The 24,060-nt window shown below is 37.7% G+C and overlaps 2 protein-coding genes across 2 annotated transcripts; one reads left to right on the forward strand and one right to left on the reverse strand.

Moving 5' to 3' along the window:
• Positions 1-3,138: 3,138 nt before the first annotated feature.
• LOC145787750 (mitochondrial import inner membrane translocase subunit Tim22-like) lies at positions 3,139-6,305 on the reverse strand. The gene is made up of 3 exons (XM_082599561.1): positions 6,029-6,305; positions 4,983-5,164; positions 3,139-4,531 (listed from the first exon to the last, which is right to left on the reverse strand). The coding sequence occupies exons 1-3, from the start codon at positions 6,288-6,290 to the stop codon at positions 4,379-4,381; spliced, it is 597 nt and encodes a 198-aa protein (XP_082455687.1). The 5' UTR covers positions 6,291-6,305; the 3' UTR covers positions 3,139-4,378.
• A 13,131-nt stretch (positions 6,306-19,436) lies between these two features.
• LOC145787281 (citrate synthase, mitochondrial-like) lies at positions 19,437-23,832 on the forward strand. Its single transcript, XM_082598991.1, has one exon. The coding sequence runs from the start codon at positions 19,476-19,478 to the stop codon at positions 20,883-20,885; it is 1,410 nt and encodes a 469-aa protein (XP_082455117.1). The 5' UTR covers positions 19,437-19,475; the 3' UTR covers positions 20,886-23,832.
• Positions 23,833-24,060: the final 228 nt, after the last annotated feature.

The following is a 24,060-nucleotide window of genomic DNA, read 5'->3' on the forward strand; positions in this document are numbered from 1 at the left end:
GAGGGCCTTTGTTTTTATACGTTTTATCGATGGCAAGCTAGTTACAATGACAAAACAAATACGTGCATTTCAGTATTAGCTCAGTGGCCGAGTGGTTTTGTCTTCGGTAGATTTGAGATCGAACCCAGGTCAAACCAAAGACTTTAAAAATGGTACTGACCGATTGTGTTCATTCTTGAATAAGTCGGGTGATAATGTGATGACATCGTAAACCTTATATAAAATAAAACTGAACCTGTCGCTAAAGGACCTTAACTGTTGTAGAGTAGGGTGGAGTGAAAATTTTTTTTTCTTTCAAATCAAAAAGTCTAGTTTACTAAAATTCGGAGTTGACCCCAAAAACACCTTCAAACACAATTTTGGGTCGGTGCCCCCCAGGGGGTGCAGGCACACTCCCCCTAAAGTTCGAAAAACCCCAATTTTTATAAAAAAAATTAATATCTCATTAACCACAGACGATAGAAAGTCGGTTGATGGCTCAAAATCATCATAAGGTACAAGTTCATATTACCTTTAAGAGAAGTATTTTTACTAAAAGCACTACAAAGTGGTCATTTTTGCAATAATGTAATTTTAGTCGTAAATTTACGTCAAATTTAGTCGACTTTTGTATATTCAGTTGATATTTTATGCTTAGTACGGTGTAAATGCGTACAGTGGCGCTTGGCTACAAAACCGCATTGTTAATGACTCCCTTAGTCCTAATCTGTTATGATTAGGCACGGATGTAGCTTCAATAATTGTAAGTTTATTTCAATCTATGTTCACTTGTTCAGATTAATTACGTGCTCGAGGTTCTTCAGCTTTGTCAATATTGCCAACCAAATCTACCACACAAAACCGATCATCTCTAAAAGAAGTAGCAATAACTAGTGAAAGATTTGGAATTTCGGATAGAGCAGGTGCTGCTGTTGCTACTGCCACTCTCAAAGCATTTGGTATAGTAACTGACATCGATAAATCACAAGTTATTGACCAAAGTAAATTAAGGAGAGAACGACAATAGTACAGAGAAGAAATTCAGAAGGAAAAAGAATTGCAGTTCGATATTGTCGATGGACTTTATGTTGATGGGCGAAAGGATGCCACCATTACCAGTGTGAAACAAGGGAGCAACTATCATCGAACCAGAATCATTGAAGAGCACTATGTAGTTGTCGGTGAACCCTTTGAATTTTACATCACTCATATCACACCAAAAAATGGAACTGGTCAACAAATTGCTCAAGCCGTGTAGGCTATGGTGCAATTGAAGGCACAGCAATGGAAAGCAAGCTAAACATCATTGGAGCAGACGGAACAGCAACTATGACAGGGAAAAAATCTGGTTTCATTACTTCCCTTGAAAAAAGCTTGGGCGTCCATTGCAATGGGTGGTATGCTTGCTGCATCTCAATGAGCTCCCTCTAAGGCATATATTTCAAGAATTAGACGGTTCAACAAGTGGTCCAGAATCGTTTTCTGGAACAATTGGCAAGCAATTAAATGGAAAAGTGTCAGCTTGGGCTGTGGCGAATTTTCTGCCTATCTTAAATGACGAATTTCCTATTCTTCCTGATGAAGTAATTGAAAGTCTGAGCAGTGATCAATATTATGCTATGCAAATGTGTCAAGCTGTTATGACAGGCGTTGTTACACAGGATTTGAAATACCTTGAAGTTGGTGGATAATGCCATTCCCGTTGGTTGATCTTAGGATGTCAAATCCTACGTTATTACGTTTCAAGGAAGAGGCCTTCAAAGAATTTGCGCACTTTGACTGAATACCTTGTTCGAGTCTATTTTCCCTGTTGGTTCCGCATCAAATATCATCATAGAATTACAGACGGGTCCAAATTTTTTTTCTTTATGCTAAATGCCATTTCTCATTTTCCAAATGTACTGGTAAACAACGTTGGACTTAAAGTTTTGCAAAACAATGCTTTTTTTGCCCACCATGAAAACATAATTTTGGCAATGCTGGGAGATGATGACCGAAGCGTTCGTATCACTGCAATAAACAAAATTCTTCAAAGCAGAAGTCAAAGTATCCATCAAGAAAGTGGTTCTGCTAAGATACGAATGTTCATTCTTCCGAAGTTAGATGCGGGAGCCAAAGCCTATTACGATATGTCAAGTTTGGACCTTTCCGATTTTCACGAGCCGCCTGCAGTCAGGAACATGACGAATGAAGCTGTGCAACAAATTATGACAGATGAACTTGAGCTAAACCATCCCTGCCATAACCAGGCAGTGGAAAGGCATGTGCACTTGGTAACTGAAGCTGCTGCAAGCGTTGAAGGTTTTCACAGACGAGATGGCATGATCAGACGAGAAGGTTTTCACAGACAAGATGGCAGAAAAAATTAAGTCTTGTATGCTAATGCCATGCTTCAATACCAAAAATCAATTTAATGCCTGATGAAAAATTTGCTGAAATTTGATTTGTGATAAATTTGAACTTGGTCGTATAACTTACACGTAATTGAACATCTTTACATCAGCTCACTGTAGTTAAGTGCATTTCTTACAGCAGTTTTCTTCGCTAAGAAAATTGTAAAGTAAGTACTTGCCCAAAGTAGATTAAAGTACAAGTTTGCCCAACGTATTTTTTTCTGCTTTAGAAAAATTTTGCCCATACTTTTACTTTAACACACGAATTTTTTAAGTAATATTCCAATATTTCACACAAATCTATCTTCACATTTTTCAAATCAAGGAAAAAATTGCTCAAATAATTTCTCAACTTTGCACCTTAGAGCAAACACTGCATTACAGTTACCATTTTATGATATTCATATTGTTAAATGACAATGAATCTGCTTGATTTTTCACTTCTATGACACATACTAAGCACAAAGATTAACTTAATTTACAAAATCGACCAAATTTGACGTAAATTTACGACTAAAATTACATTATTGCAAAAATGACCACTTTGTAGTGCTTTTAGTAATAACACTTCTCTTAAAAGTAATATGAACTTGTACCTTCTGATGATTTTGAGCCATCAACCGACTTTCTATCGTCTGTGGTTAATGAGATATTATTTTTTTTTTATAAAATTGGGGTTTTTCGAACTTTAGGGGGGGTGTGCCTGCACCCCCTGGGGGGCACCGACCCAAAAATGTGTTTGATGGTGTTTTTGGGGTCAACTCCGAATTTTAGTAAACTAGACTTTTTGATTTGAAAGAAAAAAAATTTTTCACTCCACCCTATTGTAGAGTGACAATCAATTAAATCATACACGATCAAACGTCATGACACAAACAGTATCTGTTTCAGAGCTCATCCCCGACGGTGCATAAAACTTAACACATGAATAATATTAAAACGTCGGCTTTAGGCACTGGAGCCCGTGACTGGCGCACTTGTTCATTCACAACTTCACAACAATAACCACTCAATCAATCATTCAACCACTCAATCCAGCTCAATGACAGAGTGGTTTCGCCTTCGGCTCTAGTGCTAGTTGATTTTAAATCGATTTCAGGTCGGATTAAAGTAAACACCTTAAAAACGGTACCGATTGTGTTCTTTCTTGTATAACGCAGTGAGAATAAGTCGGGTGATAATGTGATAACATCGTAAACCTGACATAATAATAAAACTGAACCCTGTCGCTAAAAGACCTTAACTGTTGTAGAGCGGCAATAAATAAAAAAACCATAACATTATAACGTTCATTTCAGCGAGACAAACACTTTTGACGCACTAGTTTAAAATTCCAATTCGTTTATTTTAAAGAAGCAAAAGAATCAAAAATAACTTCACTATGTTTGTAACCGAGATGCCAGTATAAGTTGGAACAAATGACGCGTTTAATGGTACGTTGCAAAATTTACTCTTAGCACACTAAAAAGTTTAGGTGAGTAGTGTTCATTCCTACATTGATACTCTACTGCTCTATCAATAGCATCAACATGCAGAGGATCTAGTGGAGAGTTTAGTAGCGAGACTATAAAATTGGATAATTTAAAGGCATGAATAACACGTGGCTTGTTTAAAAACTTGACATTTACGACTGCAGCAAATACAACCATCTATATAACATTCAAACAAAAAATGACTGAGGTGGTTCAAGGAAACCAATCACATACAAAATCAGAGCCAACCAACCTTTGCAAAGTTAGAAATTTTAATAACTGTGGAATTAACAGAGTATCAGGCCTTTTGTCATGAAAACATAAACATGAAGAAGGCATTAGCACAGTTTAATATGAATCATAGGAATCATGTGAAACCCTGTAAGTTGAAACTGACCGAGCCATACCAACACGGAAGGGTTGTGAAGTTCAGTAAAATGTGGAAGAAGCAACAGCCGCTTACATCAATTTCGTCATCTAAAGTAGATTGACGTGGATGTTTCTACTCACAACTAACAAAACAAGAAAGTAATGTCATAGTGCAAAATAGTAATCAATCGCAGTAGAAAATGCAGCAAAGCCCAATCCTCCGGCCAGTCCTGCGCGAAGCCCCAATCTGAGCCCCAACATAGTTCCAGTCACGAAACCACTAGCGGTGCTGTTCCACATGTCTGAAACTCCCCGATGCTGAAAAGGAAAACGTTGAAACGACCAACTATGGTTGAACCCACATTTCCGACAGTGGTAACTGAACAGCAATGACGATAAGTTTGATTAAGAACTAGCAATATAGTGTCATGAAAAGTAAAATGTGTTAGAAAAAAAGAAAATCAATTCAAACTTTGCATTACAGGAGAAGCTGGAAAATTGATTTTAATCCGAAGACCACACAAATCGCTTATCAAAACCTTATCTTATCAATCGAATAGCTTTGCAGCAATGCAGCACACACTGCAATTTGCTACCAATATAATAAGTTAAAATACGATTCTAAAATCACAGTGCACCAAAATGACATGCTGCATGGCTATCACAATATTTGAGAGGCTTTGTTTTGCAATGTTAAACCATTTCATTTTCATCAGTAAGCTGCTAGTACAGTTAATGAGTTTTAAAAAAAATTTAAAAAAGAAGGAACCTTCTCTATAGCACAATGTGTGGCGGAAAACATGGCACCAATTAACGCGAAGTTCTTTGCCTTTGACTTAATCTCTGTCCCCATTTCCTTCAACGTCTCGCGAACGGTTGGAACTTTTTCAGTGTAGCTTCTTGTCTCCATTCCAGTCATAAAGAGGCCAAAAACGACACCAAGCGCACCACCTAGGGAATACATGACACTAACAATTGATTAAAAAAGTATGGAAAGATGTTTTGCCGAAAAATTACTTTACTTCAGTGGCCGATCCAGTGAAAGAACAGGAGTTAATGGCAGGTGAGGCAGCAACTCCGGTTAAATCAGCAAGTGTACATCACTGAACTAAAATTCCGAAACAAATCTAAATCCTACACAATCTCAATAAACAAACGTGTAACACATTACCTAACACGGATTGTTCATGATCGATCTGATTAACAATAAATGCCACCAAATTTGAACACATTGCCCAATGCACAGGCAATTGTAAGCACTGGTTACTTTACACATTGAAACAAGATATACTTAGGAGGAACTATGTTTAGTATATATATCGCATTTTTGCATAGCTCTTTGGAATCAATGTAAAACTTTGCTTGCAACATCAAGCTACCGGCAGATCATACATTTGAAATGCTACTGAATTTCCTGATACTAACACCAAATTTCTAAAATAGTTTTCGAAATGCACATACATCATTATAAGTTGTGTTTTTATATGGAGCTGTATGGATCACAGATATGTGTTGCTATGGATCACAGAAGTTTGTGGTACTGATATAAAGCAAAATATTTGGACTCGTCGCTATAACTTGTCAATATGACTGCATTCACTTCAAACTTTGATTCATAAGCAAGTATTTTGAATGTCAAGCATTTGTAAGCCAATTGCAAAGTGAGCAAAAAACCATTACCCCAAACATTGGAACACTGAAACCCTTAGTGCAAAAAGTAAATTAAACACAGAAATCAACTTTCCAGCTTGTTAAAAATTCAAGATGACACAAGTTTCCATCAAACCAGGTTGTGAAAAATATACAACAGCTTACCTGCTACACAAGCTGTTGCCGTGTTGAAGGCGCAACTATTAGCGATAGTTTCAATTCGTTGTTCCCATGGGGTAGCCACTGGTGTTGGAATCCCTCCAAATTGAGGATACACCTCAGTTTGTTTAAGTTTTTCATCCCCCACAAGATATTTTAAGACGGTGCTATATTTTAAAGTTTGAAAATCATAATTTTTATTGCTTTGCTCAATATTGGCTGCATTGCCAATATCAGACATAACCTTCCTGTTACAAAAAGCATTCATAATGATTTTAAGTTACCATATTACTAATATAAGAAACCATGCACTTATGAGCCAAGTAATCATTCTATATCTAAATAATACCTTGTTCAATTGGAAAAATAAAATTTCCCAACATTGGCAGGTTAACTGAAAAAGTCATGTTTACGAGCATCCTCAAGCAAAGCATGGAAGTGTTCATGATTTTTAAGAACTATATATATAACTTGCAAGCAAATGATAATAGTCAACATTACATTTCAATCAAGTAACTTTTACAATCAAAAAGAATGCAAATTGCAGAGTTTTAATTTATTAAAATACGAATCATGTAAATGAGCTACAGTACACTCAGAGTCACTTAATCGAAGCGTTTGAAGCTGAATATTTTTTAGAATCAGAAACTTTAAATTCTAAATTTGTATATAAACAATAGTGGTATCTTTGTAATTAAACAATCAATCAAAATTAAAATCTGCCTCCATTCAGCTTCCAAACTACCTCAGTTATTTTTCTTTTGGATAAAAACACACAACCAATCAAAAAACTCTTGAGTTCACCAAGCTATCAACCTCCTGCACCTGCCTTGACCAGACCGTCAATCAAAAAAACTGCTGCGCTAGCCTTTTCTGCTGCTTGTGACATGACAGTTTCACCATGGAATCACACAAGCACAGTAACAGTGTGCACGCGCAGTAAAAGTACCCTAAAGATAACAAACAATTTTTATTTAGTAGGCTAAATTAGATAGGTACGGTACTACATAAATATCTTCTTTGGCCTTAATATTCTTAAATTTTGCAATTAGAATCAATCAATCAATCATTTTATTTTTCGTCATTAACGCGCCCGGGACGAAAAAGATACTAACTACAAAAATCGATATAAACCTACCAGCACGTTAACGAATGAGAAAAGGTGGCAAAACCTTGAAAGGTTTAAAACATGCCTAAATGAAAAATTATGTAGTAGGCTACCGGTATATATCAGTAGTTAGCACGGCTACAAAACCCAAAAAAAACAAATAGCAAAAAATAAAACAAAAACAGAGAGAAACACACATGTAGTAATGAATGATAGCCTAATGAAAAGTGTTGTGAATTGAATTTGCCAGTTCCAATATTGATGAGGATGAGCAGTCATAATAATAATAATAGGATGGAGAAAGAAAACCGGACATAAAAGAAACCCATTCTCAGGCAAAAGCCCGTTTCAATGTGGCCCAGGAGAGCAGGTGTTGAGCTCTTTCTATGGTTAGACTGCACATCACACAGTAGCCTAAGACGATTGAGGTTTGATATCCAGTTTAAGTTATTGTTTCTTGTCCTGGTGGGTGATTGAATGGATGAGCTGGTAGATGATGATGTCCTCACGAATAAAACAAATTTCTTGAGATTCCTGTTGAGTTACTTCTGTGCCATTGAAGCATAGTCACCAGCAGTTTCTGCTGTTCTAAATTAACCTCTCATAAAATAAAAACCAGAAATCAAATGATCAATAAAAACCCAGAAGAACCCTACGGCCTCTGCACTCTGCAGTGAGTGCACTAGTATTGAGCGTTGCCAAGTTATTTTCTACAAAACAAGAAAGTAAATCTGAAAAAAGCAAAGATGTTAGAATCTAATTTTTCCAAGCTTCTGATCCAATTCTGATCCAACGAGTACAAGTCCTGATGATGTTTTGATCTGTTGATTTGCAAAACTGAAGAGGTCTTGTCCTGATCCTGTTAATTTTCAATGATTCTGTAAACATCTCTGCTTCCTGGCAGTGCTGGTCTTAGGGTATTTCGGGCCCTGTGCGGAATATGCTTTGCGGGCCCCAATGACAATAATCAAATTCAGTAGCGTAGTTAGGTAGGTTACTTTGAAAGAGGAGGGGCGGTGGTGGCGGCGTGATCGCGGAAGGTGACAACCAGCGGCGGGAGGTCTGGGGGGCCTCCCCCAGAAAATTTTAAAAAATTACTTTGAATTTGGGGCATTCTGAGAGCATGTTCAACAAAAATTTAGGTATGAATAGCAAAAGGATAAGATCATGCTTTCTTTGGCATTTTTCGGAAATAAAGCTATGTCTCTATGTTGAGTCTGGATGCAACCTATTTCGTCCCCTGAAAAATTCGTACCCTGAAATCGTGTACCGCAACAAAATTAAATTTTGATCTATTTCGTCCCCTGAAAAGATCGAGAAATTTTGAAATGTTTGCGGCAACTCCGATCAGCGACTTCGGCTATGTCGTTTTTTTTTCTCGATCTTTTCAGGGTACGAAATGTTCAGGTGACAAAATAGGTTGAATTCGTTGAGTCTCTATGTTTTCTTGTTGCTAATTCCTTTGTTGAATTTTTCCATTGAAAATGACAAAATTACTGTATTTTCTGAGTAAATTGCGGGCCCCCTAATTTGCGGGCCCTGTGCGATCGCACGATTTGCACATCCCAAAGACCGGCACTGTTCCTGGTAACTCCATTACACAGTCTTTTATCCTTGAGAAAAATAAATTCTAATTGACACCAATCAATCAATCAATGTTTTATTTGTCAGTAGGCTAACAGGAACATAGGTACATGTTTGAAATATGCAATTAATATACACAATGCAAAGTTACACAAGTTTCCATACCGACAGGGAGACAACGAGACGACCATACGGTCTACTAGTCAATTGCCACCCTACGGAAATGACGATTAAATGTCAATGTGATTTACAATCCATACCAATGACAATGGATATCCCGACGTCACAATTTTGTGCTTCACCGGAACGCGTGCGGCATATTCAGCGGTTCGTGGTGCTGTCAGCTCGGGGAACTTGTCCAATATTGCTGAAAACTCGTTGTACTTTGTCAGTGATATAGGTGCGATACTATCTTGTTTGCGTAAATGTTGCAGTGCGTAACGTTGTTTTGTGGTTTCATCAATAATGCATTTATTCTTCGGGTTAATTGACAAATTGAAATGCTGTAAAAAATCTAGACCAATAATACTTTGTTTTACATTGGCGATTATAAATGTCCAAGTTTTTATTTGATCGTACCCAATTTTGATGTCCATGGTACGTCTGCCGTAAGTCGGTATTTTATTATTATTAGCTGCATACAAGATGTCGTTGGAAAATGAAATAGAATTTTTTTTTAATCGAGTAGGTTGAACGCAGCTCACAGCAGCACCGGTATCGCAAAGAAATAGTTGTTGGGAATTTAGATCTTCAAGAAATAGCATGTTGATTTTGAAACCTGACGCTAAGTGTGATATACCTACCTTAGGGCCGACACCTCGTTTTTTGGTTTCTGTCTGTTATTTTGCATTGAATGGGGATTGGTGCGACGTGCTGTGCGACGTGCTGACCGCTGACGTGCTGACGTGCGACGTGCTGACCGCTTTTCCAAATGCGAACAAATAATTTTATATTATCAATTCCCTTTTTCTTATTCACTTCGGGAGCAGATTACATGGAAAATTACAGAAACACTAGGAATTAAATTTAGGTTAAAGTGCCTCTGACAGGTAAATAAATTCGCTAAATTTACCTAAGATACCAAAAAGATGACACTAACAAACTTCCCTGACCAGCAAATCCTAAAAAATATCAACAGGCTACTAAGTTACACGCTTGCAAACTTTCGTTGACATCGGCGAATCTGGCACTCATTCAATTGCAAAAATAAAAACGGCAACACTGCTGTGACGTCACAGTAAGCGGGAAGGATGCATTCTTTCTCTGTAATGACTTGGTAATGTATGGTACTGCTACTGCAAAACGTGAATGTGTGGGACTCTGTTGGTCTAAAGCATGTGCAAATTAAGAATTATCGAAATGAAAAAGTGAACTTATTATTACTATCAGGTTTCGATCAAATAGGTTGAGTTTACTTTTATCAAACAGCATCTCAATTCAATTGAAATTGCAGTTTCATAGGGCTACAATTTTCATACTTTTTTTATTTGTCCTAATCTGGCTATAGCCATTTGCAGTGTAACAACAGTATCTCACAAACAGTAGCCTACGTTTAATTTATGGTTGAGGCAATGCCAACGAATTGCTGTTTATGTGACATTGTCAGTGACAAAGACCGTGTGCTTTCTTTTCCCACTTTCCCACAAAACAAGGTAGGCTACTGAGAAGAAAATGGTCAAAGTTTTCTTCAAGTGTTCGAAAGTGGGATAGGCCATACAAAACTAGTCGTATATGTTCACTTCACTGAAGATGATTTTGTTAATACCACTCAAGTAAAAATGCCTACAGGCATGTGTTGGAGTGTATACTACAAGGTGATGCTCTCGGAAGCAACAATCGGATTGTGATGCCGTCATGCATTGTTTGGCGAATCCGAAACAATTTTCCAGATCCAGATGGCCGTTACACAGGATTTCAATGGCCAACTAAAGGCACATTATGAGAGAGAGAGAGAACTTTTATTTATTTTTGAATAGTGATGATGAATTAAATATGAATGATTATTCGTACGATTTCTTCATTTTTCACTTCAAGTGTATTTTAGGTTTTGTAGAAAAGTATTCAGTACAGTTTTATTAAACTGCAAAAAACAATAAATCTTCGAAAAAGCAACCGCTTGCACCAACTCCAACCAAACTGTGATCTACCAATTACATCTAGGAAGCGTTTGTTTCATCCGTTGCTAACGACGTCCACTTAGGATGACGTAATACCACCAAAGTCGTCCCAGAGCAGTGAAATATGGAGTTTCGCCTGTGGTGGCGCTGCGGAGCAGTCGTTTGATTAAATTACGCCCTAACCAGTCGAGCTACGAGGTTAAGATTAAAAAGCTCGCTAAGTGTAATTCTGCGCTAGGAAATGCTTTAAAAAGTTACTTATACTTGGATCCAACCTGTCAGGGGCACTTTAAACTAGTTCACTATAGTAAAAGGCAGGAAAACTTACATGATGAAATAATAGATCGCTACACCATGCACAGGCTACATAGCCGAGTGGTGAGAGCCCTGGAACGGCAATCGAAAGGGCGCCAGTTCGACACCGCTCAAGAGCATGCGACACTTAGAACACGCGACGCTCAAGAGCAAGGACACTTGAAGACATGCCTGAAGGTGGACATGAAGATTTCTTGCCTTGCCTTCCCGTCCACTTAATCTAAATTTTCAACCACCAGGTGTAAGCCTGGATACGACAAACAAAAAACATAAAGAATAAAATCTGGTGAGTTCGTCAATATTTTCAACCTTTGATATGCTGTGTACAGAGAGAGAGAGATGTTTGCTTTATTTTCCGTCCTAATACGAGTTGAGAAAAAGAAACACAATTACATGAAAATCAAAGTATAAGAATAGAAAGCTTTGACAGCACCGAACAACCTTTGCGGTTAACGGAAAAACCTAGAACATCACACAACTAAGGCGAAAGAGAAAATTGAATTGAGTCCTTTCTTTGTCATGAGCTACCAAGGGGGGTGGGGGGACTTATATACCAGTCCCAGGTATACAAGTCCCCCACCACCCTTGGTAGCTCATGACAAAGACAGGACTCAATGGACGTGGCTTTTTCACCTTAGTTGTGTGATGTTCTAGGCGTTACCGCGGTTAACCAGTCAAGGTGCTGCCTGACATCAGGCCTCATACATTGCAGCGTCACACATTTCATATTTTACATTAGCTGAATTAATAAACAGCATGATTGATAGTGTATGATAGTGTATATAGTGGCTCTGATTGAACAGTAGCTTCGAAATCAAAATGAATCGTATGAGGTTTCGTAAGAAATTGAATCAAGACCAGCTTGCAAAACATTATCATATAATGAATCAGACAAGTAGCCTACGAGGTTACATGTAGATAAAATAATTAAACTGAAAAAATATATTTAATAAAAGTTTAGTAAGGTAATTTTATAAAGTTTTTTAAACAAAGCAAGGTGTTTGCTTTTTATACATTCATCTAATTCACTCCACAATTTAGTACCTCGATGTGCCAAAAGATTGTGTGCTACGGATTTGTTTATTAGTGGAAGAAAATACTTCATTTTATTTAGTTGTAGAGTGTTGTGCGAGTGAAGCTTTTCCAGTCCAAGGATAAAGATTCAATCAATCAATCAATATTATCAAGTTTTATAAAACGATCTTGCAATACAGGTAGTAGATTGTTATTGGAAACTTTATGCAAAAATTTGGCAATTTCGAGTTTGTAAATATCTTCTCGTTGTAATATATTTAAAGATTTGTATAAGTTGGTGACGTGACTGAATCTTGGTCTTCTAGTGGTTGCGCGGATAATATTATTGTGTCTGACGTCTAGCCTACTTTCTTGAGTAGCATTTTGTTTGCAGTACCCATTACATAGCAATACCGTATTGAACATGACTATATACCAAACTATAATATAACATGCATAATGTTTCCTGCAATACGTAGTTACGAAAGTGATAAAAAACTCCAGAATATCGAGCCATCTGCAGCGACAAATGTTTAATGGGTGACGACGATATTTTCGCTCTTTCTATCACTGTTTGGTTAATGCACAACCAGAAATAGTTTCAACAGTAGGCTACGCTTTGGCACTTTGTTTATTAACCCTTTATCCTGTGACGTATTTTGGCTAGTTGACTTGCGGACGGGGGGGTCGGTTCGACACTACCACTTTGAGCTCGTGTAACTTCAAAACTACGCAAGATACATCAATCAAATTTTCACATGGTGTAGATACTTTATCTGACAATATAACATCGAAACTCTTTTGCAATTTGTTCAATAGCGCAACTTGAAAAATCAAATAATTTGATGGTTGGTCATATTTTTTTATTTGACTTGAGAAATTGCTTCGTAATTAACTTATAATTGAGTGTGACGGGTTAATTCCATTGTGTAGATTTTAATCTCTTACGCGGAGACGTCGTCCACGCTTCAATGAAATCGTAATTGGCGTCCGACTCGCGTTTGCTTGTTGTTTTGCCGGAGGCATTGTAAAAAAAATTTGCTTTGTTTCAACATTTGCAGAGAATGAGACAAAGTCACAACAAAAAAACTATTTCAAGTTCTTTTTGAGCCACATGTTTATAGTCTACACTTTTTCAAACGTACTGTCATTACTTGATATTGGAACTAAATCAAGCAAATTTTTCTTCACATTCCTTCTGTCGAATTTGGTTATGCATGATCAAGAAATACTTTGTATTTCACAGCACATCTCGGGAAGCTATTTATTCGTTTTTAACATTATTTCAACGTCTAAAGACTTTGAATCGATGTAAAAAGTGTCTGATTTGCTGCTGTCTGGGTAGCGGTTGAATACAGAAAAGTAAGGTAGCCTAATGGTGTCACGTGGTATTTGAACAACAACCTATCCAAAGGTAGTGACTTGCTTCGATAGGAGCTTGTTCCATTTTAGGCCATCATGCACTCCAAAAACAAAGAGCGTCTAAAACTCCTGACTGATAAACTATGTCACGATGCATTCCAAAGTGATATGTTTCAATACTTACCAACAATGATCACTTTGAATGAAACAATTTTGCAAACAGTTGTGACAAAATGTAGTGATAATAATCGTTTAGTCAAATCGTGTTGGTAGGCTTTCGAAGAGGTCGTTTGCCAAATGGAACTCCCGTTCTGCGTGACAAACTCAAAGTCGTGGCATAACGATACGAAAAATAGAAAAAAAATCTTTTTCAGGCCGAGTGCTATTGTCGTAAAAAAACAAAAAATCACTAAAGTGTTGACTTTTTCCTTGGGCAAAATTGAAGGTTATTGATATTTTAAAAATGCACGTTTGTGTCAAAATGATTGAAATGTTTTTTTCATGTTGTTAACTAGATTTGCAAAATAACGTTTTCTACATTTTTTTTCTAATTTGTTGGACATGCATTTTGTGTCAAGTTATTTATTACGTATTAGAAGATTTCTTTCTTTTCAAATTTTGAAATAACATTTTAGATGCAGTTTGCGGTTGATGGCGTTACTGCAAAAGCCATCTTTTGTAATTGACACACTTCCAAAAACAAAAGACGCATAAACTACTGCTGACTGATAGACCACGTCACAATACATCATAATGATGTTTTTTCGAACCGAAGACCCAGAAAACCAATTTTGTGGTATATTATTTTAGACGTCTGCAGACGTTGAACCAATGACAAAAAGTGATTTGCTGATTTGAAACAAAGTGATTGCTGTTTCCAATGTGCATACATTTTGATAAAAAGTAATCAAGTTTAGGCCACAGCTTTCTGGTCCATTTAGGCTACTATGGTCAATCAACTCACGTTGCAAATAACTTGTTTTGTGTAAAGTCTTGCTTGTGAAAAAGTCGAAGTAAAAACACAAAAATGAAGTAAGCTATATTTACAAAGTATTATATTCTTGAATGAACCAAAGTTTTTAAAAAAAATAGTTTGAAGAGGTTTCATCTGATAGAAACTATAATTGATATCAGCGCGAAGGATCAAATAGCTGCGAAAATCACTTCAAGCAATTCTTTGGGGTGATTTTAATTATGCAAACCAAGGTGAACCTCAATATACATATTTTTATGCCAAACGATAAAAATCGTTCTTTCTTTTTTTCAAGGACAAGCAAAACGATCCGTATAAAATATAATTCAATTCAACATATTTCACTTCTTTTGTCAGATATGCATTTTGTGTAACAATGCTTTAGAAAAATTGCTGAGTATGGTATAGCGTTTGAGATGCAGTCAGAGAATACAACTTTATGGTTGATGGCGTTGTTACAAAAGCCAATCTTTTGTCACAGAGATGTATTCGAAAACAAAAAGGCACAAAAGCGCTGACTGATAGATTACGTTACGATACGTTACAATAACGAGGCATTGATTTCAGATTCTTTCAACCCAACAAACAACTTTGCTCCAAATGACACAAACGTCCAAATTTATGGAGAAAAAGATATAGGCCTACACCGTTTTGTGAAAATAAGCTTTTGAAGACCAACATTTCAATGAAAAGTTTGAAATTATTGAGTTGGTCCTAATAGTGTTTCTGCTGAGATATATCAAAACTTTTCAATCCTCGTATTTTGTAATCTCTCAAGCAACTGCAAAATTACCATTTAGGTAAAGATTCAGTGATGATACAATATGCACAATGCTTGTCAAAGCACAATAATTTAGCTGCGCGTGTTTTTCACAAAAGCCAAGCAGTTTAGATAGTCTGTGTCAAGTTCTTTTCACTATCCATCAATCTCTGTTTTCATAAAACATTTTCACAACATCCATAAATATTCATGTGAGTATAAGTGTACAGGTACATGCAAAAGTTTATTGGCTGGTCAAGAACGCACTCCTTGCTTTCCGACAAGAAATCAAGAAACTTACTACATCAGTCTGTTTGTTTTATGAGATAAACAGAGTTTTGTCAAGAATTTTCCTACTGCTTCTTGTTATAAGTTAGAAACAAAATGTATTGGCCATAGAAAACAACGTAAAATTACATTTTTTTTAGCATAGCTTATCGGATGCTCTCTGATAATTTCAAAGCAACTCAGATGTAATTAAAAGATTAATCAAAGCAACTCAAAACTCGAGTTTGCAAACAAAAGACGGAATCATCACGGTTGAATGCTTTACAACAAAGCCAACTCATGAGATATCTGCGTCGCAGTTCCACGCACGGCGGCGCTCAGTAATCCTATTAATCCGTATAATTTGAAAACAAAAGGGCTAGCTAGTAGCTAGCTAAAATATCAGAGTATGTTATGAAAATCATGCCATATCTCTAAAATTATAGACAATAGCAACGTCATTTAAAGCGGAATAAATAGTTGAACAATTTTTAGGAAAAGTCAAGAAATTTTAAAGCTGTGGATCGCGTAGTTCTTTAATGATATTGTATTGAAAAGTACCAAGTCCCCACCGACCCCCCCCCCACAGGAAATAGGGTTAAAATGTAGTTTGTTTTCGGGTAATTTAAGAAAAGTTTATTTCTTCGTAGCCAATCATCAATTTTATGTAGTTCAGAATTTGTTTCTGTTTGTAGCCTAAAGAATCCAAGTCTTCACCACGTAAAGCTAGATAGGCTATGTGTCGTCAGCAAAAATCGTGAGAGCTTTTTCTGACGCCACGCGCTCTTGCTTCGCGTCAGAGTGATAAAATTTATTTAATCTGTAGCCTACAACACCGTAGGCCTATATAGCGCAGTTTCGCGCCTCACCAGGGAATTGAAAGCACTGAATTTTTAAGAATGCCTAATCGCATTCAAGCTGTCACCTCAGAAACATAGATTTGCCGTTTTGTTACGTTGCGTGTTTGTGTTTAGCGATTGCGATGCTCACAGCGGCGCTTTTCCAATCAAAACTAGGTTTTTTTTCTATTCAATTGAGTAACCGAGGAGGGGTGTTCATTTCTGGTTTCGGGGCCGTCAACCATTCTGGTGTTTTTTGTTCAGTATTCTGCTGCTCAACGTCATGCTTGCTCTGTTGGAATAAATTAATGAATGTAATGTCAAAGAATACCGTTGCTTGATCACATCTCGCTGCGATCGTTCCCAGAGGTGTTGTCGTTCTGCCGACGACTGTAGGCTATATGAGTGGGCATGCATAGCAATAAGCAACGCGCTGTTACATGCTGCAAAAACTTTTGAATCTTGTCCTGATCCTGCTTTTTTGCAAAAATTAAGATCCTGTCCTGATCCTTTTGGATTGCTACTCAGTGAACATTTATGGCGTGGAGCAGGAGTTCAGAAAATCTGAGTCCGTGGACCTACACCTCTAATCAACACACTGTTTATTGAAATCAAAGATAGCCCAACCATTTCTCCTTACCGCTCAACTTTCGCTTCATGAAGTTGAGTAACACAGCATTTTTACGGTTGATTTGGCGAAACTTAAATGGAAGTCAAATATAGTAGGCACTAGGCCTTCCACTTTCTCGTCCTATCGGCCACCTGTCTCCATACCGGCGGCGCCATAGAGACAAGCGTGGACTATGATATTCCTCCTAAGCTACTGCGTGGACTATGGTGTGTGGACTATGGTGTTCCTCCTAAGCATCCAGTCTTTGTACGGATGCCATGCTTTTTCCGCTTAATCGTGCACCAATAGGGAGTGTGTAGCCTATTTTTCTTTTTTTACGAATATGGTAGGCTACTATGAGCACACCATAAACGTAGGCTATAGCCTAAGCAGCATCAACGATTGCACATTTTAACCCACTAAACGGAGCGGAAAATCTACGTGTTTTTTATGAAAAAGCCACAAGCATTGGTTGCTCTCTTGTTGCGTTCCAGTGTAGTCTAACAAACAATGTCCTCCAAGAGGGAAAAAGAATATGATTGAGAACTTCAAACAAAGAAGAAGTAGGCTAGACGAGAAGGCAAGGAAGTTGACCGCCCCCATAGCTCAATTGGTTAGCGCGTCAATTATGGAACGAAGAAACTTTCAAGATCAATAGCGGCGCTGGTTCGACTCTCGGGGTGTGCGCTTGAACAACGCACGTTAAGGACTGTTCTCCATTCAGTGGTATCTAATGGATGGAATAATTTCCCGGCAACAAGACTTCAACAATCGGAAACTTCACTCTGTCAATCTCGGTGACCGGGCCGCGAGATTTTTTTTCCCACGAGATTTCTGTCTCATTGATTCTAGTCACTCTAAAAGTAAGATTTTCCGAAAGTGTTTTGAGAGATTGGTTGATTCAGATTGCGAAATAACTATTTACCAATAAAATTCTGCAATGATAATAAAATATAAGCTTTCCCTAACCCTACTTTTTTTGAAAAGCTCTAATTATTGTGCACCGCAAAAATTTAATTTAAAGAAAAACAAAGTTTGTCTTCGACGGGCGTCGAACCCACGTTCTCACGATCACTAGGAAGAGGATGAAACCACTGAGCCAACTGTGCCAACGAGAAATTGTTGCATTCACAAGGTTTTCATACAAACTTTTACCAAAGTGTGTAAATGAGATAGAAATCTCGTGGGAAAAAAATTTCGCGACCGGCCCTGCGTCAGTGATTCAAAGCCTCTACAAGTATGCGAAACTGTCAGGATTAAGCTCTGCAAGAAGCTTTCCCAGTCCGAGGATAAAGATTCAAGCAATCAGTTTGGTTGTTTTTTATTTTATTTCTGTTTTTCATATATCAAAAACAATACACGTCAACATAGCAAAGGTCGAGAAAAAGGTAGAAGCGACAAAACGCGAACGTTAAAACGTGCTTGTGACCGAAGTAAGTTATTGAGTTGAGAAATTTGGCACGGTCGCAACACCAATCAATATTGGTGTCCACCTTCAAACATGCTCCAAAGTTTCCGGCCAACGACACAACCGCACACTCTTAAGCCATATCACATCGGCGCCGTATCGAACGTCTTGCCAGTGCTCTGTCTACATTTGTCTATGCATGCCGATACCGGTACCGTAGGCGAAAGGCTGGATTTGTTCGTTTTAAGTTAGCCCACCGTGGAAAACATGCATGCCTTTTTCCATAAAATTTAGCAACCTTTTGTTCATTATCAGCTGATACATTGTAAAATTTTATGAGAACTTCGTTTCTGTTTAGGACACGTCAGTCATCAAAATTGACTGTAGGCCATGTCGACGTTTCAAGAAGCAGCTCGTTTGTCGTCTCTACAATGTTTAGCTCGAACTTTTTGGTCTGAAATTTGGCTGACGTAATACGATATAATCATTGTTTATTACAAAAATAAATGGAAAATCAGCAGAGCCCTATTGGCATATGCATTTCGCGCAAACATACGAAAGCATTACCTAAAAGCTGTCACTAAATAAATCTGCAGTAGCCTATAACTAAGATACTGGCCACGACTAACTGGTAGGCTAGTTATCCCCCTATCCTTTATGGAAATCAATATATGTAATAGGCTACGATATAAGATTAAACGTATTGTTAACACAAGTTCCCATAAGCTTCTCGTCAACGTCTCACTGCTTTTTCAAAAAGAAAAAGGTACAGCTGCAGTCTACATTATGCAGCTCATAGTAGCATGTCCGGCAATGTTTGATCTTCTGCTTTGAGACCACTTTCCAATTAATTTATTTCTTTAGTAAATGGAAACACCTTTTATTTGGCCCTGAGCAGTTGGCTTTCACCTTCAGAGTTCTGGCAGGGCACATCATTAAAAACTGACCTTTCAGTGTTCTGAATGCATCAGTTGCAAGACTTTCTTTCATTTAAACAATTTTAAGGTAAAGATTGAGGTTCGTTGGATTTAAAAGCTCACTTTTGTATTTCAGCTTGCTTTAAAAAAATTAGGTTTGTAAACTCCTCAAAACTAAAATGGCATTACGAACGGCGTTTGGCAAAGCTTTACATCAATGCAATACCTTCAGTGCAACACGTTTGGTCTCGTTATCCTCAAGCAGACCTTACGTTTCAGCATCTAATGATTTAAAAGAAGTTCTAAGTGTTAAAATCCCACAGAAGCAAGAAGAAATCAAACAGTTTCGATCAGAAAATGGTAGTACAAAAGTTGGTGAAGTTACTGTAGACATGATGTATGGTGGTATGCGTGGAATCAAAGGGATGGTCTGGGAAACTTCTGTGCTAGATCCAGAAGAAGGGATTAGATTCCGTGGCTACAGCATTCCAGAATGCCAAAAACTGCTTCCAAAAGCCGTAAATGGTTCAGAACCACTTCCTGAAGGATTGTTCTGGCTTCTTTGCACTGGAGATATTCCAACCCAAGATCAAGTGACATGGCTTAGTCGTCAGTGGGCTCAACGAGCTGACCTTCCTATTCATGTGGTTAACTTGCTTGATCAACTTCCTAGCAATGTTCATCCTATGTCACAGTTAAGTTCTGCATTAACTGCTCTCAACACAGAGTCTGTGTTTGCGAAAGCTTATGCTGAAGGTGTTCATAAAAGCAAGTATTGGGAGTTGGTCTATGAAGATTCAATGAATTTGATTGCCAAGATTCCAACAATTGCTGCAAAAATATATCGAAACTTGTACCGTGATGGAGAGTTTCATGGTGCAATTGATGAAAATGCTGATTGGTCTCTGAACTTTTGCAACATGCTTGGTTATGACAATGTTGACTTCATTGAGTTGATGAGACTTTATCTTGTCATACATTCAGATCATGAAGGTGGAAATGTAAGTGCACATACATCTCATCTGGTAGGAAGTGCTCTCAGTGATCCATATCTTAGTGTTGCTGCAGCAATGAATGGACTTGCTGGTCCTCTGCACGGTCTTGCCAACCAAGAAGTTCTTGTGTGGTTGACTGGAGTTCGTGAAGAGCTTGGTGGAAAAGATGTTTCAGATGAGGTTTTGCATAAATACATTTGGGACACACTCAAGAGCGGCCGTGTAGTGCCAGGATATGGGCATGCAGTTTTACGTAAAACAGATCCTCGCTACACTTGTCAACGAGAATTTGCTCTCAAGCATTTACCTGATGATTCCATGTTTAAACTTGTTGGCCAACTTTACAAGCTTGTGCCTGACATTTTGTTGGAACAAGGAAAAGCAAAGAACCCGTGGCCAAATGTTGATGCCCATAGTGGTGTGCTATTGCAACACTATAACATGACAGAGATGCAATACTACACTGTATTGTTTGGTGTGTCACGAGCTCTCGGATGCCTTTCTCAAATGATTTGGAGCCGAGCTCTTGGTCTGCCTCTTGAAAGGCCAAAGTCAATGAGCACAGAAGGATTGAAGGCATTTTTGAAAAAGTAAACTAAAAATATCATTGATAGCATTACTAATTTGAGCAAAAAGTTTGGCTTCGATTTAGCCACTATCACAACAATAATAATTCAATTGATTTCTATCTTCTTGGATGTTTTATATTTATTATGAATGGGCAGTGGTCAAATTATTGAGTAATGGTTCAATCAGCTTATTATTCTCTTTGTTCAAGTACTGTATTGTTTTCATGCTTTAATTTTTCTTGGCTTTGTCCAACCTCTTACCCACTGCAAATATGTGGTGCCGTGCCAGAGTAGTTGAACATCGGGTATAACATTACTACATTATTAAACACCGTATTTCATCTCAGAACTAGTGTTCTCAATTCTCACAATTATTTGAAGTGAATTAATCTCAGAACTAGTGTTCTCAATTCTCACAATTATTTGAAGTGAATTAAGTTAACTCACAGTAGCTCATCCATTAAAATTGGTGCTTTACTTGCAGTGGTGGAATGCAGCTAGTTTGTAGAAACTTGTTTTAGGGCATGAAAACTAGTTGTTGAAAATATCAGTGCTGGCCTTGATTTAGCAAACAATCCACTCATATTGATCAGTGATCACTCATTACTCCAATACAATTACATTATATCTTTTCATAAGTTTTAATAGTTAATTGTATAATGTCTAATCTGACTAAGACTAGCTAACAACAGCTGGTATGACAGTAAACTCATGAGGATGTGCAAGGCTTGAATTGGATTACTACCATATTCAGATAAAATAACTACCAGTCAATAACCATTCAATAACAGGCCTCGAAATTCGTTTTTGTTGACGGCGGACAAACGTGTCCGGTCTGAGCAGCTATCTCGGCGGACAAATTAAGTAACACGGCGGACACACCAGTTTTAGCGTCGATCGTCACGCTTAATCACTTTATCTTGATAATTCTTCGCCATTTGAGAACTATAGCTACGGTTGAGAAGTCTTTTTAAAATTTCAGCGAAGTCACTTTGAAAGGCTTTCATCAGACCAACGACGTGCGCTTGAAGAGTCAAAGCGCCGCGTAGCTGCTTAATACGCCACATAACTAATTAACTTCCACCGAACGAGGTCGTGTGGCTTCTTGCGTCACAATGCTCTGGACACGAGTTGAAAAACTTCTACACTAACGCTACTATTTTCTGTTGTGCAAAGTTTCACTAGGCTTTTTTCTTTAGGTTTATTTTTGCGAGTCATATGAGTGAAAGTGAATTTTCCCTGGGCCTTTTCTTTCTTACTGTAATACCAAAACTAAACAAATTTTGCTGCATCTTGCTGTAATAGCCTACTCGTATAATCTAATTTTGTAACCAACCTTGCCTTATCAATATTACTCGGAGATCAAGGCCAGACATTGTAACGTAAAACTTGAACTAAGTTGCGCGTGATTAGTGTGAAAGTACCGGTACTCCCATCGGTTCTTAGCGAATAATTCACCTTTGTTACGCTGATTCAATGTCACCAATCGTTGAAGCAACGTAAAAATCGAAAGTTTTCCTGCTTGAATGAAAGCTAAAGGATACAGTATTAACATTTTCTAGATGCGCGCTAGAGTACGCGGGAAATTATATATTCGCAACAATTGTTCGTGCTATGCAATGACGATTTCTACCGCTATTTCTCGGCGGACAAATATGACCGATCTAGATGGTACTTCCCGCGGACATCACATGCTGTGACGGCGGACATGACCGCCGTGTCCGCCGTGAATTTCGAGGCCTGCAATAACACTAATGAACTAAATTTTACTTTAAAATCATTATTCTTAAACTGGTTCCAGTATACATTAAGTTTGTATATATGTTTGTGGGTAACTTAGTGATTTTTTTTTTTTGAGTTTGTCTAAGAGATCCCCATAAAAAATTATAGTCCCACTCAGGTTTTACTCGGTTTGATTTTCATATTTCTCTGATCGAACTTGTTTGTAAATTAAAAAATGCCACCACTGTATGGAGGCCATGTGTAAGCTATGTAGGTTCATTTTTTTTATTGCAGAATATTCATGAAAGAATTTGCCATGTGTATGAAGGTTTATCAATCTAGTGCTTAATATTATTGTGTGTGTTGAACAGAAAGAGTGTCGTGGAAGTGGATTATGATGTACATTTTGCAAATGCCCACATAAGTTATAAGAATTTGTATGTTTGAACCTGATAAAATAAAGATTTGTTCCATAACAACCTTGACTCACTGAGATTCATATTGATGTAACTAACGAAACTAAGCCATGTTGTGTTTCATGCTTGGAAACTCATCTTAGTAAAACACCTTTAACTGTAGTCTTGGGACCGGGTCTGCTACTATTCGGTGAGTCCAATTCGGCTAGTCTGATTCGGCGAGTTCCCTATTCGGCGATTTTTTGAAATTTTTTTTTTAAATTATTGGGTACCGTAGCCTAATTATCATTGCCGCTTTTACATCGTTTTAACATCGCTAAACGTTGAAATAAGACCCTAAACCCCAACCCTTACTCCTAACTCTAACCTCAACCCTTACCCCTAACCCTAACTCCACTCTAACCCTAACTCCCAACCCCTAACCCTAAAACGGCAATGATAATTAGGCTACGGTACCCGATAATTTAAAAAAAAAAATTGAAAAAGTCGCCGAATAGGGAACTCGCCGAAAAGGGCTCTCGCCGAATAAGGCACTCGCCGAATTGGACTAGCCGAATTGGACTCGCCAAAATGGGCCATTCTGCTTGGGACCACTATCACCTCAGGAGCCAGAGTTGAAAGTGATGGCCTGAGGTTGTTCTATTACTGTCAACTATACCGCAAGGATATCCGAGCTTTTTCTTAGGAGGCCAGAATTGAAAACACGGAAGCTTTATTTTTCACAATGAAAGAAAGATATTCATAGTGTGCTATGTTGTCATTTTATGCAACAAAACAATATGCTAGGTTAAGCATTTTGTCGTTTACAATTACATATCACGGGATACAATAGACTGTATATTGGATATGTAGCAGAAATTGAAACATCTAGAGAGTTTGCTTTGTTGAACCATAGAGAAATTAAGCAGAGTAACCTTAGCGGGTTTAACATACCTTTTTACACACAAAAATACAACATAATTATAATAAACTCAAACGTTTTTGACACATACGTGTGTCCTCATCAGGAATTAAATCTGCAATATACATAAAATGAAAAATTGTAAGATAAATTTGACTTTG

This window comes from Aplidium turbinatum, chromosome 18 (assembly GCF_918807975.1).
Source record: "Aplidium turbinatum chromosome 18, kaAplTurb1.1, whole genome shotgun sequence".
NCBI classification, from domain to species: Eukaryota; Metazoa; Chordata; class Ascidiacea; order Aplousobranchia; family Polyclinidae; genus Aplidium; species Aplidium turbinatum.

Bases quoted from the DNA above. Each gene is read 5' to 3' on its own strand.
- LOC145787281 (XM_082598991.1), top strand. From the start codon at position 19,476: ATGGCATTACGAACGGCGTTTGGCAAAGCTTTACATCAATGCAATACC.
- LOC145787750 (XM_082599561.1), bottom strand. From the start codon at position 6,290: ATGAATGCTTTTTGTAACAGGAAGGTTATGTCTGATATTGGCAATGCA. The intron at 5,165-6,028 runs GTAAGCTGTTGT...TGTATTCCCTAG, and splicing joins GGCAACAGCTTGTGTAGCAG to GTGGTGCGCTTGGTGTCGTT. The intron at 4,532-4,982 runs GTTCCTTCTTTT...TTTCCTTTTCAG, and splicing joins CACATTGTGCTATAGAGAAG to CATCGGGGAGTTTCAGACAT.